The sequence below is a fragment of the Aotus nancymaae genome, unplaced genomic scaffold (genome assembly GCF_030222135.1).
Source record: "Aotus nancymaae isolate 86718 unplaced genomic scaffold, 86718_ANA_hifiasm-v0.15.2.pri h1tg000006l, whole genome shotgun sequence".
Taxonomy (NCBI): Eukaryota; Metazoa; Chordata; class Mammalia; order Primates; family Aotidae; genus Aotus; species Aotus nancymaae.
Window position 1 is genome coordinate 91,827,463 of NW_026988417.1, and position 14,671 is coordinate 91,842,133.

The 14,671-nt window shown below is 38.5% G+C and overlaps 1 protein-coding gene across 1 annotated transcript in view; it reads right to left on the reverse strand.

Moving 5' to 3' along the window:
• The window catches only part of LOC105732627 (all-trans-retinol dehydrogenase [NAD(+)] ADH4), a 29,202-nt gene extending 17,841 nt beyond the window's left edge, over positions 1-11,361 (reverse strand). Inside the window, exons 1-3 of the mRNA XM_012474817.3 lie at positions 11,211-11,361; positions 9,689-9,790; positions 8,581-8,722 (exon numbers count right to left, since the gene is read on the reverse strand). Coding sequence (XP_012330240.1) covers positions 8,581-8,722; positions 9,689-9,790; positions 11,211-11,228 — 262 coding nt within the window. The 5' untranslated portion in view covers positions 11,229-11,361. The remainder of the gene's footprint in view (positions 1-8,580; positions 8,723-9,688; positions 9,791-11,210) is intronic.
• Between the last annotated feature and the right edge of the window lie 3,310 nt (positions 11,362-14,671).

Consider the following 14,671-nt stretch of genomic DNA (forward strand, 5'->3'; position numbering starts at 1 on the left):
GACATAACTGGCCAAGATCACATAACCGGTAAGTGACAGAACTGGGGCTAAGGAGATTATATTGACCAGATTCCTTCATTGACACAAAATTTTGGGAAGCAATTTTTTGTACAATCTTTTTTGGAATGGAAAGATACTAATATACCTCTAAGTTTGGAGCATCTCATTAAAAGAGAAAAGAGTGGCATAGTTCATCTGGCCTGACAAATGAGGATTACATAGCCCATATTCCAGTATCTGGAGGACCTGTTGTAAAATATGGAGTAAATAATTTCAGCTATTAGGGTGCATCATTTAGGCATTAGTTTTATCTTGTAAACTTCCAAAAAGACACTTAAGCTAACATTGGCATATGTATTTCTCAATTAAGCTACCTTTAAGTCCTCATTCTTTAGTTTGCTGTTAATAATAAAATAGTTTGCTGTTTTATATAGAAGTTGTTATAACATGTCATTAAAAACCTCTTATTTTATGGAAGATGCAGTGGCTCATACCTGTAATCCCAGTGCTTTGGGAGGCCAAGGGGGGCAGCCAATATGGCGAAACCCTATCTCTACTAAAAATACAAAAATTAACTGGGTGTGGTGGCTCACAGCTGTAATCCCTGCTACTCCAGAGGCTAAGGCACAAGAATCCCATGAATTCGGGTGGTGGAGTTCAAGACCGTGCCACAGCACTCCAGCCTGGGCAAAAGAGTGAGACTCTGTCTCAAAAAATAAAAATAAAAATAAGGCCTGGTCCAGTAGCTCACGCCTGTAATCTCAGCACTTTGGGAGGCCAAGGTGGGTGGATCACTGGAGGTCAGGAGTTCAAGACCAGCTTGGCCAACATGGTAAAACCCCATCTCTTCTACAAATACAAAAGCCAGGTGTGGTGGCGTGTGCCTGTAGTATATAGAATATATCTTGGGAGGCTGAGGCAGGAGAATTGCTTGAAACCAGAAGGCGGAGGTTGCAGTGAGCCAGATTGTGCCACTGCACTCCAGCCTGGGTGACAGAACAAGACTTTGTCTTTTTTTTTCTTTTTTCTTTTTCTGTCTGATGAAACCCAAGAGACTTTGTCATAAGAGAAACAACACTGATTCAAGATCCAAGATGGCCAAATAGGAACCACTCTGGAGTGCAGTTCCCAGCGAGAACAGTGCAGAGGGTGAGTGGTCACTGCATTTCCAAACAAGTGTTTACTGCCCACAGACCAGGAGATTCCCAGGCCAAAACGCGCCACGAGTTTTCAGTGCGGAAGTTTCAGCTGGTGCCGAGTCAGCGCACAGAAACTCACACAGGTCTGGGTGGCCATTTTGACTGGCGCCTGGAATGCCTGGGAGAGAGAGCCACCCATTCAACTGAAAGGGAAGGGGCTGAGAGAGGGAGCCAGGCAATCTGGCTTGCCAGGTACCACCCCCACAAAACAAGCAATCTGAAACGCTCTGGATTGAGAGTTTAGCAGCAAGCACAATTGTACCCAGGACGGTCCAGCTCAGTTGGGGGAAGGGCATCCCACACTACCGAGGCAGTCTGCCACTACTGCTATTCACACAGCAGCTGGCAGAGCCTGCGGCAGTTCAGCAATAACTCTGCTGGCAGACTGTAACTAGACTACTCCGTGTGGGGCAAGGGATCTATGAAAAAATGCAGCAGCATGACAGGAACATATAAATAAAGCCAACCTTCCTAGGACAGAGCACCTGGGAAAAGAAGTGGTTATGAGTTCAGTGCAGCAGACTTAAAGGTACCGGCCCAGCAGCTCTGCATGAAACAACAGAGCTCCCAGCACAGCACTTGAGCTCCTATAAGGGACAGACTGTATCCTCAAGCAGCTCCCCAACCCCCATATACCCAAAGAGACATCTCATAAAGGAGAGCTCAGGCTGACATCTGGGGGGGTACCCTTCTGGGATGAGTATAAGAGGAAGAAACCAGCGCTAACCCTTGCTGTTCTGCAGCCCCCGTTGGTGATCCTCAGGTGAGCAGGGTCAGGAGTGGACCTCCAGCAGTCCTGTAGCAGAGGGGCCTGACTGTTAGAAGGAAAACTAAGAAGCAGAAAGAAATAGCTTCAACATCAACAAAAAGGATGTCCACTCAGAGACCCCATCCAAAAGTCACCAGCTACAAAGACCACAGGTAGACAAAGCCACTAAGATGGGAAGAAACCAGTGCAAAATGGATGAAAACACCAAAAACCAGAACACCTCTCCTCCTCGAAGGGATCACAACTCCTCACCAGCTAGGGATCAAAGATGGATGGAGAATGAATCTGAGGAATTGACAGAAACAGGCTTCAGAAGGTGGGTAATAACAAACTTCTCAGAGCTAAAAGAACATGTGCTAACCCAATTCAAAGAAACTAAGAACCTAGAAAAAAGGTTAGATGAGATGCTAACTAGAATAAACAGCTTAGAGAAGAATATAAATGACTCGATGGAGCTGAAAAACACAGCATGAGAACTTCATGAAGCATACACAAGTTTCAATAGATGAATGGACCAAGCAGAAGAAAGGATATCAGAGATTGAAGATCAACTCAATGAAATAAAATGGGAAGGCAAGATTAGAGAAAAAAGAGTGAAAAGAAATGAACAAAGCCTCCAAGAAATATGGGATTATGTGAAAAGACCTAATCTACATTTGATAGGTGTATGTGAATGTGACAGAGAGAATGAATGCAAGCTGGAAAACACTCTTTGGGATATTATCCAGGAGAACTTCCCCAACCTAGCAAGGCAGGCCACCATTCAAGTCCAGGAAATACAGAGAACACCACAAAGATATTCCTCAAGAAGAGCAATCCCAAGGCACATAATCGTCAGATTCCGAGGGTTGAAATGAAGGAAAAAATGCTAAGGGCAGCAAGAGAAAAAGGTCAAGTTACCCACAAAGGGAAGCCCATCAGACTCACAATGGATCTCTCTGCGGAAACCCTACAAGCCAGAAGAGAGTGGGGGCCAATATTCAACATTCTTAAAGAAAAGAACTTTCAACCTAGAATTCCATATCCAGCCAAACTAAGCTTCATAAGCAAAGGAGAAAGAAAATCCTTTATGGACATGCAGTTGCTGAGAGATTTTGTCACCACCAGGCCTTCCTTACAAGAGCCCCTGAAAGAAGCACTAAACAAGGAAAGGAACAACCAGTACCAGCTACTCCAAAAATGTACCAAATGGTAAAGATCATCAACAAAATGAAGAAAATGTGTCAATGCCCCAATCAAAAGACACGGACTGGCAAATTGGATAAAAAGTCAAGAATCATCGGTGTGCTGTATTCAGGAAACCCATCTCATGTGCAAGGATGCACATAGGCTCAAAATAAAGGGATGGAGGAAGATTTATCAAGCAAATGGAGAGCAAAAAAAAACAGGAGTTGCAATCCTACTCTCTGATAAAATGGACTTTAAACCAACAAAGATCAAAAGAGACAAAGAAGGGCATTACGTAATGGTAAAAGGATCAATGCATCAAGAAGAACTAACGATCCTAAATATATACGCACCCAATACAGGAGCACCCAGGTACATAAAGCAAGTTCTTAGTGACCTACAAAGAGATGTAGACTCCCACACAATAATAGTGGGAGACTTTAACACTCTGCTGTCAATATTAGACAGATCAACAAGACAGAAAATTAACAAGGATATCAAGGACTTGAACTCAGATCTGGACCCAGCAGACCTAATAGACATCTACAGAAATCTCCACCCCAAATCCACAGAATATACATTCTTCTCAGCACCACATGACATATACTCTAAAATTGACCACACAATTGGAAGTAAAGCACCCCTCAGCAAATGGAAAAGAACAGAAATCATAACAGTCTCTCAGACCACAGGGAAATCAAATTAGAACTCAGAATTCAGAAACTGACTCAGAACCGCACAACTTCATGGAAACTGAACAACTGGCTCCTGAATGTTGACTGGATAAACAACGAAATGAAGGGAGAAATAAAGATGTTATTTGAAACCAACAAGAAGGAAGACACAACATACCAGAATCTCTGGGACGCATTTAAAGCAGTGTCTAGAGGGAAATTTATAGCAATAAATGCCCACATGAGAAGAGAGGAAAGATATAAAATCAACACCCTATTATCAAAATTGAAAGAGCTAGAGGAGCAAGATCAGAAAAACTCAAAAGCTAGCAGAAGACAAAAAATAACTAAGATCAGAGCAGAACTGAAGGACATAGAGACACAAAAACCCTTCAAAAAAAATCAATAAATCCAGGAGCTGGTTTTTGGAAAGATCAACAAAATAGACCACTAGCCAGATTAATAAAAATGAAAAGGGAGAAGAATCAAATAGATGCAATAAAAAACGATAAAGGGGTATCACCACTGACTCCACAAATTACAATCAGAGATTACTGCAAACAACTCTAAGCACACAAACCAATAAAGCTGGAAGAAATGGATAAATTCCCAGACACTTGCACCCTCCCAAGCCTAAACCAGGAAGAAGTTGAAACCTTGAATAGACCAATAACAAGGGCTGAATATGAGGCAGCAATTAATAGCCTACCAACCAAAAAAGTCCAGGTTCAGACAGTTTCACAGCTGAATTCTACCAGACATACAAAGAGGAGCTGGTACCATTCCTTCTGAAACCATTCCAAACAATACAGAAAGAGGGAATCCTTCCCAAATCATTTTATGAGACCAACATCATCTTGATACCAAAACCAGGCAGAGACTCAACAAGAAAAGAAAACTTCTGGCCAATATCCATGATGAACATAGACACAAAAATCTTCGATAAAATACTGGAAAACTGATTGCAACAGTACATCAAGAAGCTTATCCATCATGATCATGTAGGCTTCATGCCAGGGATGCAAGACTGGTTCAACATACACAAGTCTATAAATGTAATCCACCACATAAACAGAAATAAAGACAAAAACCACATGATTATCTCAAAAGATGCAGAGAAGGCCTTTGCCAAAATTCAACAGCCCTTTATGCTAAATATTCTCAATAAACTAGGTATTGTAGGAACACATCTCAAAATAATAAAAGCTATTCATGACAAATCTACAGCCAATATCATACCAAATGGGCAAAAACTGGAAGCATTTGCTTTGAAATCTGGCACTAGACAAGGATGCCCTCTCTCACCACTCCTATTCAATATAGTATTGGAAGTTCTAGCCAGAGCAATTAGGCAAGGAAAAAATAAACTAAAATAAAGTGTATTCAGTTAGGAAAAGAGGAAGTCAAATTGTCTCTATTTGCAGGTGACATGATTGTATATTTAGAAGATCCTATCATCTCAGCACAAAATCTCCTTAAACTGATAAGCAACTTAAGCAAAGTCTCAGGATACAAAATCGATGTGCAAAAATCATAAGCATTTCTATACACCAATAACAAACTAACAGAGAGCCAAATCATGAGCAAACTCCCATTCACAATTGCTACAAAGAGAATAAAATACCTAGGAATACAACTAACAAGGGATGTAAAGGACCTCTTCAAGGAGAACTACAAACCACTGCTCAAGGAAATAACAGAGGACACAAACAGATGGAGAAACATTCCATGCTCATGGTTAGGAAGAATCAATATTGTGAAAATGGCCATACTGCCTAAAGTAATTTATAGATTCAATGCTATCTCCATCAAGCTACCAATGACCTTATTCACAGAACTGGAAAAAGCCACCTTAAACTTCATATGAAACCAAAGGAGAGCCCGCATAGCCAAGAAAATCCTAAGCAAAAAGAACAAAGCCGGAGGCATCACACTACCTGATTTCAAACTATACTACAAAGCTACAGTAATCAAAACAGCATGGTACTGGTACCAAAACAGAGATATAGACCGATGGAACAGAACAGAGGCCTCGGAGGCAACACCACACATCTACAACCATCTGATCTTTGACAAACCTGACAAAAACAAGCAATGGGGAAAGGATTCCCTGTTTAATAAATGGTGTTGGGAAAACTGGCTAGCCATGTGCAGAAAGCAGAAACTGGACCCCTTCCTGACACCTTACACTAAAATTAACTCCAGATGGATTAAAGACTTAAACAGAAGACCTAACACCATAAAAACCCCAGAAGAAAACCTAGGTCAAACCATTCAGGACATAGGCATAGGCAAGGACTTCATGATTAAAACACCAAAAGCATTGACAACAAAAGCCAAAATAGACAAATGGGAACTAATTAAACTCCATCCAGAGCTTCTGCACAGCAAAATAAATATTCATTAGAGTGAATCAGCAACCAACATAATGGGAAAAAATTTTTGCAATCTACCCATCTGACAAAGGACTTATATCCACAATCTACAAAGAACTAAAACAGATTTACAAGAAAAACAAACAAACAAACAAACCCATTCAAAAGTGGGTGAAGGATATGAACAGACACTTTTCAAAAGAAGACATATATGAGGCCAAGAAACATATGAAAAAATGCTCGTCATCCCTGGTCATTAGAGAAATGCAAATCAAAACTACATTGAGATACCATCTCACACCAGTTAGAATGGTGATCATTATAAAATCTGGAGACAACAGATGCTGAAGAGGATGTGGAGAAATAACACTTTTACACTGTTGGTGGGAGTGTAAATTAGTTCAACCATTGTGGAAGACAGTGTGGTGATTCCTCAAGGCCCTAGAAATAGAAATTCCATTTGACCCAGCAATCCCATTACTGGGTATATATCCAAAGGATTATAAATTGTTCTACTATAAGGACACATGCACACGAATGTTCATTGCAGCACTGTTTATAATGGGAAAGACTTGGAACCAACCGAAATGCCCATTGATAATAGACTGGACAGGGAAAATGTGGCATAAATACACCATGGAATACTATGCAGCCATAAAAAATGATGAGTTTATGTCCTTTGTCGTGACATGGATGAATCTGGAAACCATCATTCTCAGCAAACTGACAGAAGAACAGAAAATCAAACACTGCATGTTCTCACTCATAGATGGGTGTTGAACAATGAGAACACATGGACACGGGGCGGGCGTGCATCACACACTGAGGTCTGTGGGAGGGGACTAGGAGAGGGATAGTGGCGGGTAGGGAGTTGGGGAGGTATAACATGGGGAGAAATGCCCGATATAGGTGATGGGGATGAAGGCAGCGAACCACATTGCCATGTATGTACCTATGCAACAATCCTTCATGTTCTTCACATGTACCCCAGAACCTAAAGTGCAATTAAAAAAAAATACATATATATATAAAAGAATGACTATCATTAAAAAATCTGGAGACAACAGATGCTGGAGAGGATGTGGAGAAATAGGAACACTTTTACACTGTTGGTGGGAGTGTAAACTAGTTCAACCATTGTGGAAGGCAGTGTGGCACTTCCTCAAGGACCTAGAAATAGAAATTCCATTTGACCCAGCAATCCCATTACTGGGTATATACCCAAAGGATTATAAGTCGTTCTATTATAAAGACACATGCACACGTATGTTCATAGTGGCACTGTTTACAATAGCAAAGACCTCAAACCAACTCAAATGCCCATCAACGATAGACCGGAGAAGGAAAATGTGGCACATATATACCATGGAATACTATGCAGCCATAAAAAACAATGAGTTTGTGTCCTTTGTAGGGACACAGATGAATCTGGAAACCATAATTCTCAGCAAACTGACACAGGAACAGAAAATCAAACACTGCATGTTCTCACTCATAGGCGGGTGTTGAACAGTGAGAACATGTGGACACAGGGAGGGGAGCATCACCCACTGGGGTCTGTTGGGGGAGGCCAAGGGAGGGACAGTGCGGGGGGTGGGGTGGGGAGGTCGGGGAGGGATAACATGGGGAGAAATGCCAGATATAGGTGATGGGGATGGAGGCAGCAAACCACATTGCCATATGTGTACCTATGCAACAATCCTGCATGATCTGCACATGTACCCCAGAACCTAAAGTACAATTAAAAAAAATACACCTTTAATTTTATATTTAGGGGTATATGTGCAGGTTCGTTATATAGGTATACTTGTGTCATGGAGGTTTGGTGTACAGATAATTTTGTCATCCGGGTACTAAGCATTACCTGACAGATATTTTTCTGTGCCTCTCCTTCCCTCCATCCTTCATCCTTAAGTAGGTCCCAGTGTCTGTCATTGCCCTATTTGTGTCCATGTGTTCTCATTATTTAGCTCCCACTTATAAGTGAGAACATTCAGTATTTGGTTTTCTGTTCCTGCAATAGTTTGCTAAGGCAAATGGCTGACAGCTTCACCCATATTTCTGCAAAGGACATTATCTCATTCTTTTATAAAGTGTCATTTGTTAAACATGAAAGTTTCAGTTTAAGCTAACCTTGTAACTTTGCTTCAGAGGACAGTTTCTCAGTGCTCTATGTAAATAAAGTGACACGTTTCCCAGATTTTATTAGACAGTTCTGATTTCAAATATTCTGTCCCATTGCTAGACTGTGATAGATTGTGTGTCTGTTTTACTTTGGAAAAGATGGTCCCCCTTTGTAAATAGAGATCATTTATAGCATTCCAAGCCAGGACTCTATCAAGAATTATGTCTGAAATATTGTGACATTTATATTTTATCTGAATAAAATAAAATACCTGGTTTGAAGTTGGTCACTTCTGGCCCAATACTTTCCACAATCCCTGCAGCCTCATGGCCAACGATCACGGGGAAGGCTAGGCCCTCAAATTTAGAATCGATAACAGTGGCATCAGTATGGCACAGGGAAGTAGCAATGATCTACAAGGCAATCACAGACTTGAATTATTGAGTTGGATGTTACATATAATACTAGGCATGATATCATTTTGAAACTTTATAGCACTTCTAGAACTCAATAAAAGAATCCCCTTTTGAAAAAAAGAACACATAAAAATATACTAGGTTAGATTATTTTCTTCTTATAATGCATCTTTTTTTTTCTATCTTTTATTGTTGTCAGAAAATCATAAGAGAGATAGGATTGGCAATTATTGCCTCCAGGAGAGGAAAAACAAAAGGTAATAGGGCTTATTCAAATTTTGCTGAAATGAAGTTGAGGTAATATACCTTTTACAGTTGAAAGAGCAGTATCAAAAAAGGATTGTCTAAATTAATTACCAATGCATACCTATATTACTCTTCTTCAAGATTCTGTCCATGAGGATGTCCCATTCACTCTCATGTACAGACACTTAATGTGGGGGTCCTCAGGGAAAATATGTCTAGCCAGCTTGGGAAAAATGGGGAAATGATCCAAACTTGCCATCAGTGATCTCACTCTATTCTGTGCAGTCTCTTCTCCCTGTGACCTACTCCTGTCCCTTTCTCTGGGTACTCAGGACCCTGGGCAGCACGTTAGGCTTTTCTTCTTTCTTCTTTTAGATCAAATTTCTATCTTCCTTTTAATAACACTTTCAAATAATTGGCAATTGGAAAACAAAAAGAAAACCTAACTAGTTCAAATCCAAAGTGAATTCTTTGTCTGATTTTTAGAATAAATTATTAATGTTAAGATCAATTAAATTTTAAGCCCATCATTCGAAAATAACTAAAATAACGGATAATTTATTTCTTTTTGGGATAATGTCTATTTGAAAGTGAACCTAAAACTACAACTTCCCTGTACTAGAAACTCCAAGGTCTCTGAGTCATAGCACATAGGACAGAAGCCCGGTCTCCACTTAGGGCCCTGTCTCTTCCCACCCAGGGAAAGTCTCCACTCACCTGAATTCGAACTTCATGAACCTTCGGGGGAGCTACTTCAACCTCTTCAATGCAGAGGGGCTTGCCTGCTTCCCAGGCGATGGCTGCTTTGCATTTAATAACCTGAAAGAGAGAAAGAAAAGGAAGAAAGAGATAGAGATAGAGATTTTTACAGGGTTGGGGGTGGGAGAGAGGATATCATGAGAAAAACTTAGAATATATTGATACTACAATTTCATGACAAGGAGTTAAAGAGTTTGTGACTGGATCTTACAGATATTATTTTAAAGACAAGGGATTTTGATTAAAAATAAGAAGTTAAATTCTACATTATAGTCATAACATTTTTTATTTCTTGAAAAAAAAAAAGGTGTATTAAAGTTTACCTTAGTATAATGCCTCAACTTTTCCCCTCTATAACAGAGAGGAAACTCTATAAAGAGTTTATAGAGTTTGAATAGGGTAGATGGCCTATAAAAATCTATTGACTGAACTGTTTAAAATCAGCTCTGAATTACCCGAGTTAGATAATTGCTAGAGAATAGAGGTATTTTGCATCTTTGCTACTTGAAGTGTGGTCCTCGAACAAGCATTTATTTACATCACTTGGGAATTTGTTTGAGATGAAATCCCTGCCTCAAATCCACTAAATCAAAATCTGCATTTGAACAATATCCCCAGAGAATTCATTAAAAGTCTGAGAAATGAGACTTACTTCATTACTAAATTTATCAGTAGGATAGAAATTAAATAAAAATTTGGTCTCTTTGCAAGAATTTGGGCAAGATACATGAACAAAATTAAGTATTTAGGATTCCATAATCCCAATTTTTTTCTAGCCTCAAATTATATTTTTAATTTCAAATATAAGCAACATTGAAAGAAAGTAGAAAGAAACCAACCTATAATCTTCTAGGACTACTATGCTTACTTTTGGTATACTTTTCCCAAAGTCTTTGACCACACGAATATCTATTTTTCAATAGTTACATAATTTTGAATTATGTTTTTGAATATTATTTATTTTATTTCAAATGAAGTATATATTAATTATAGGAAGTTTCAAAATCCTAAGGCCTATCAAGTTTTTAAAGATAAAAAAAATTCATCTGTAATTTCATCACTCACTTTATGCTTTTGATGCAAATTCTTTGAGTATCCCCAAATAAGATATATTGTATATAGCATTTTGTAATATACTTTTTCTACTTATTAATATGCTGTGAATATTTTCCCATATTCTCCTGCAACATTATTTGTAACATATGCATATTCTACTTTATGGTTACAGCGTAGTTACTTAAATCTCTCTACTTTTGGCCATTTAAATAATATTAATATTAACTGAACACTCTTGTAATAAACATTTTGGCAATCCACAGTTAATTTCCCTAGAATAAATTCCTGGCATAGGGGCCACTCATATCCTCTTGATCAACTGTAAGTCACTTCTTCCTGAGTTCCTAAAGGAAGCTTCTTGTAGCCATATATACAAAGACACAGAAAAGCACAAACTGAACAAAGACACAGATTATTTGCTTACTTTGCCTTTGGTGCTCATTTTTCTTTGAGAAACTTGTGTTGGAAGGTTCTTTCTGAGTTAAGAAGGCTTCCACTCCTACCCAGGGAGTTCTGTGTCCTATAATGAGCTGTCTTTGAATAAATACCACTCACGTTGCTTTATTCTCCAATCACATTCTTTCCTCCTTTGTTACTGTGATTCACAACTCTGACAGCCTCTGACCATGTCATTTGTACTATTGGACTTCAGCTGCAAACCCCATTGCTCTCAGTGAGCTCCAAGATTTTTTAAATTCTTTTTTTGTTTCATTGAAAAATATAAAATAATAGAGAAAAGCCCATTAAACATATAAAAATGACTTAACAAATGATTATGAAGCAAAGGAAATTTTCACTCTTTAGAATCCCCTATCTCTCTCCTTCACAACCTGATAATAATTTCCTATCTCTCTCCTTCACAACCTGCTAGTAATTTCCTTGCATATTTAGTGGTTTACTACCCTATTTATGCTTCTCTATACAATAGTTTAATCTAGCAAAGCCTTTTTATGGACTCATAGTGTATGTATTCTTTCATGTCTTTTTTTTCCTCCCCTCTACTCTATGTGAGAATCATTCACATTGCCTGTGGCTGTAGCTTATTTTCATTACTCTAGAATATTCCACTGTATGAATTGACCATAATTTACTCACCCATTTTTCTTTTTGTTGTTTTTTTCCTCTTTGCTTCTGATGAATTGGTGGTTACATACAAATTATTTTCATGTATTTGGTTGCACATGTGCTTGAGTTGCCTTAAGAAAAATTCAGAACTGATATTCAGCCAGTACCCACTATGAAGGCGATGCCAATTATCAAAATATTGAAATATTTTTATTCAGCTTGGTAAAAAGTCACTGTCCTGAATCCCCAGGTTCCCCTTCAACTCTGTTGCAGCCCTGAGGTTCCTATTTAGTCGCTGCTAAGGAGCTACTCTCTGTCTTGCCTGATATGTGTGTGAGCCCTCAATCAGCCCTGATGGCTCTGGGTCTCTGGCTGTCCCTGTAAACAGAGTAGCTCCTGGAACCCCAGCAGACAAATACCTAGTGTCCATCTGACCTCCTGGGGCTGTAGCCATCAGTGCTGTGAGTCAGAGCTCCCCTGGTATCACATATGTATGGGCATTTGTGAGAAATGGAGTGTCCTGTCTGTACTGGTTGTTAAATATTTTGACTAGGAGTGGAATTAAAGTCTTCAACTTTGATAGGCAGGGCCAAGGAAATTTACAGAATGGCTTCACCTACCAGAGCAGCAGTGTGTAAGAGTCCTTATTGCTCCACATCCTCATCCATGCTTGGAATTAGCAGACATTTAAAATTTTCTTAATCTGGTGGTGTATAAAGATATCTAATTGTGTTTTTAATTTGTATTGATCTGATTATTGATAAGGATAAGCACCAGTCTTGTACTGGAGTCAGCTCAAACTGATTTTGTTGTGCTTACTCTATTAACTACTGAGAGATGTTTAGAAATCATTATGATTACTCTAATTACATTGTTACACATTGAGTACGTGTATTGAAGTATCACATGTATGTCATAAATAGGTACAGTTCTTTTTGTACATATTAAAATCAAAAATAAAAATGAACAAATAAAATTATTTTAAATAACAAAATAAAAAGAAACAGTAATACATCATTATTATGAATTGTTAATTTCTGATAGTGCTTTTTTTTACTTTACATATCTTGAAGCTTGATATTACATGCATGCAAGTATTCTGTGTTCCATGTGTTTTAAGAAATTTAACAAGGTATTTTTACCGTCTTTCCTTGGCAGTGTATTTTCATTATCTACATCATTTCTTTTAATTGTCCACTAGTATTCCACTATCTCTTCAATATTCAAGTTGTTCTATTAAACTTTTTGAAAGCATAATTTATACTCTTTGTTTCCACTTTTTCACTAACTACATTTCACTCTTAACTCATTTGATTTTCATCTTTTTGTTCTATTGAAACTGTTTTCCCCAATGCAATGCATGCCTTTTTTTCAGTTTGCTCTGATTGGAACATCTACTGTGGCCATCTGGGCCCACTAGTGCCTTACGTCTCCTTAAGGTGTGTCTCCAGGTTCCTATCTTGCCTTCCCCACTCTTTCTACTTAGATATAGTCTTTTTCCTTTTTGAATCTCTGTAGCACTCATGTTTGCATAGCTTTTCAGGCTTACACACAAATAGCCAAATGAAGCAAAATAAGTTTTGCTTCATTTTGTCTTACATTCTGTTATTTGTACCTTTTTTGACAAATCTCTTTCCTATCTGTAGCATCCTTAACTGTAGAGATTGTATTGTATTTACATTTCACATCTGAAGAGTGTACTTCAGAGCCCCCACAAAATGCTAGGTGATTACTAAATGCTGGCCAAATTGAATATTGACCTTGGAAACACAATCGGTGCTAGCATTATTGTCTTTTTTTTGGTCTCTACTTCTATGCTGCACTTTGATGAACTTCTTTGAAGGTAAGGATGGTCTTTTCCTTTCTGTAAATATCAAAGGACCTGCTAAGAATTATTTTGAGAGAAGGGAGAAGAGGTTTCAGAATAGTAAATCCTGGACATATGAATGTGAGGGCTTTTTCTAATGGTTAAAAAAAAAAGGATTCTTACAAGAATGGTTTTACCTTTTACCTTTTCACTTTGGACTTCTAGATGCTTTCAAAATTCCCAATGTTTTATATACCTTTAGAAATATAATTTCTCTCCCATTATATTAGCATAAATAATAATATTTTATAGTAGTCCATCAATCTCAACTTGAATACCCAAATAGCACATTTGAAACCCAAGATGTTTCAAATTGAACTCATTGGGTTTCTGCACCAACCATGACTTTCTCCTTATTTTTAAAATAATTGTTTATTTTCTACATCATCTAATGACATAACTCCTTGATTCTAAAACACTTTCATTTTCATATTAACATCTCTGAAATCAGTTGCTTCTTACTATTGATGGCATGTCATAGTTTAATTGGCAGCATTTTTCTTTCATAGTGGTACATAAAATTATGGTGTATCTGACAATTGATGTTAAGCCCTGATGAAGTAGATGAGTTGTAAAAATGTATATAGATTGTAATTCCTCAGCATTTCATCCATTTATTTTTTTTTTTGAGACAGAGTTTTGCTCTGTCTTGCAGGCTGGAGTGCAATGGAGCAATCATGGCTCACTGCAACCTCTGCCTCCCAGGTTCAAGCAATTCTCCTGCCTCAGTCTCCCAAGTAGCTGGGATTACAGGTGCCTGCCACCGCACCCAGCTAATTTTTGTATTTTTAGTAGAGAAGGGGTTTCACCCTGTTGGCCAGGCTGGTCTTGAACTCCTGACCTCAGATGATCTGCCCACCTCGGCCTCCCAAAGTGTTGGAATTTCAGGCATGAGCCACCATGCCTGGCCCATTTGTCTTTTTTCTCCCCACACACTTTGACATTGGGGTTCA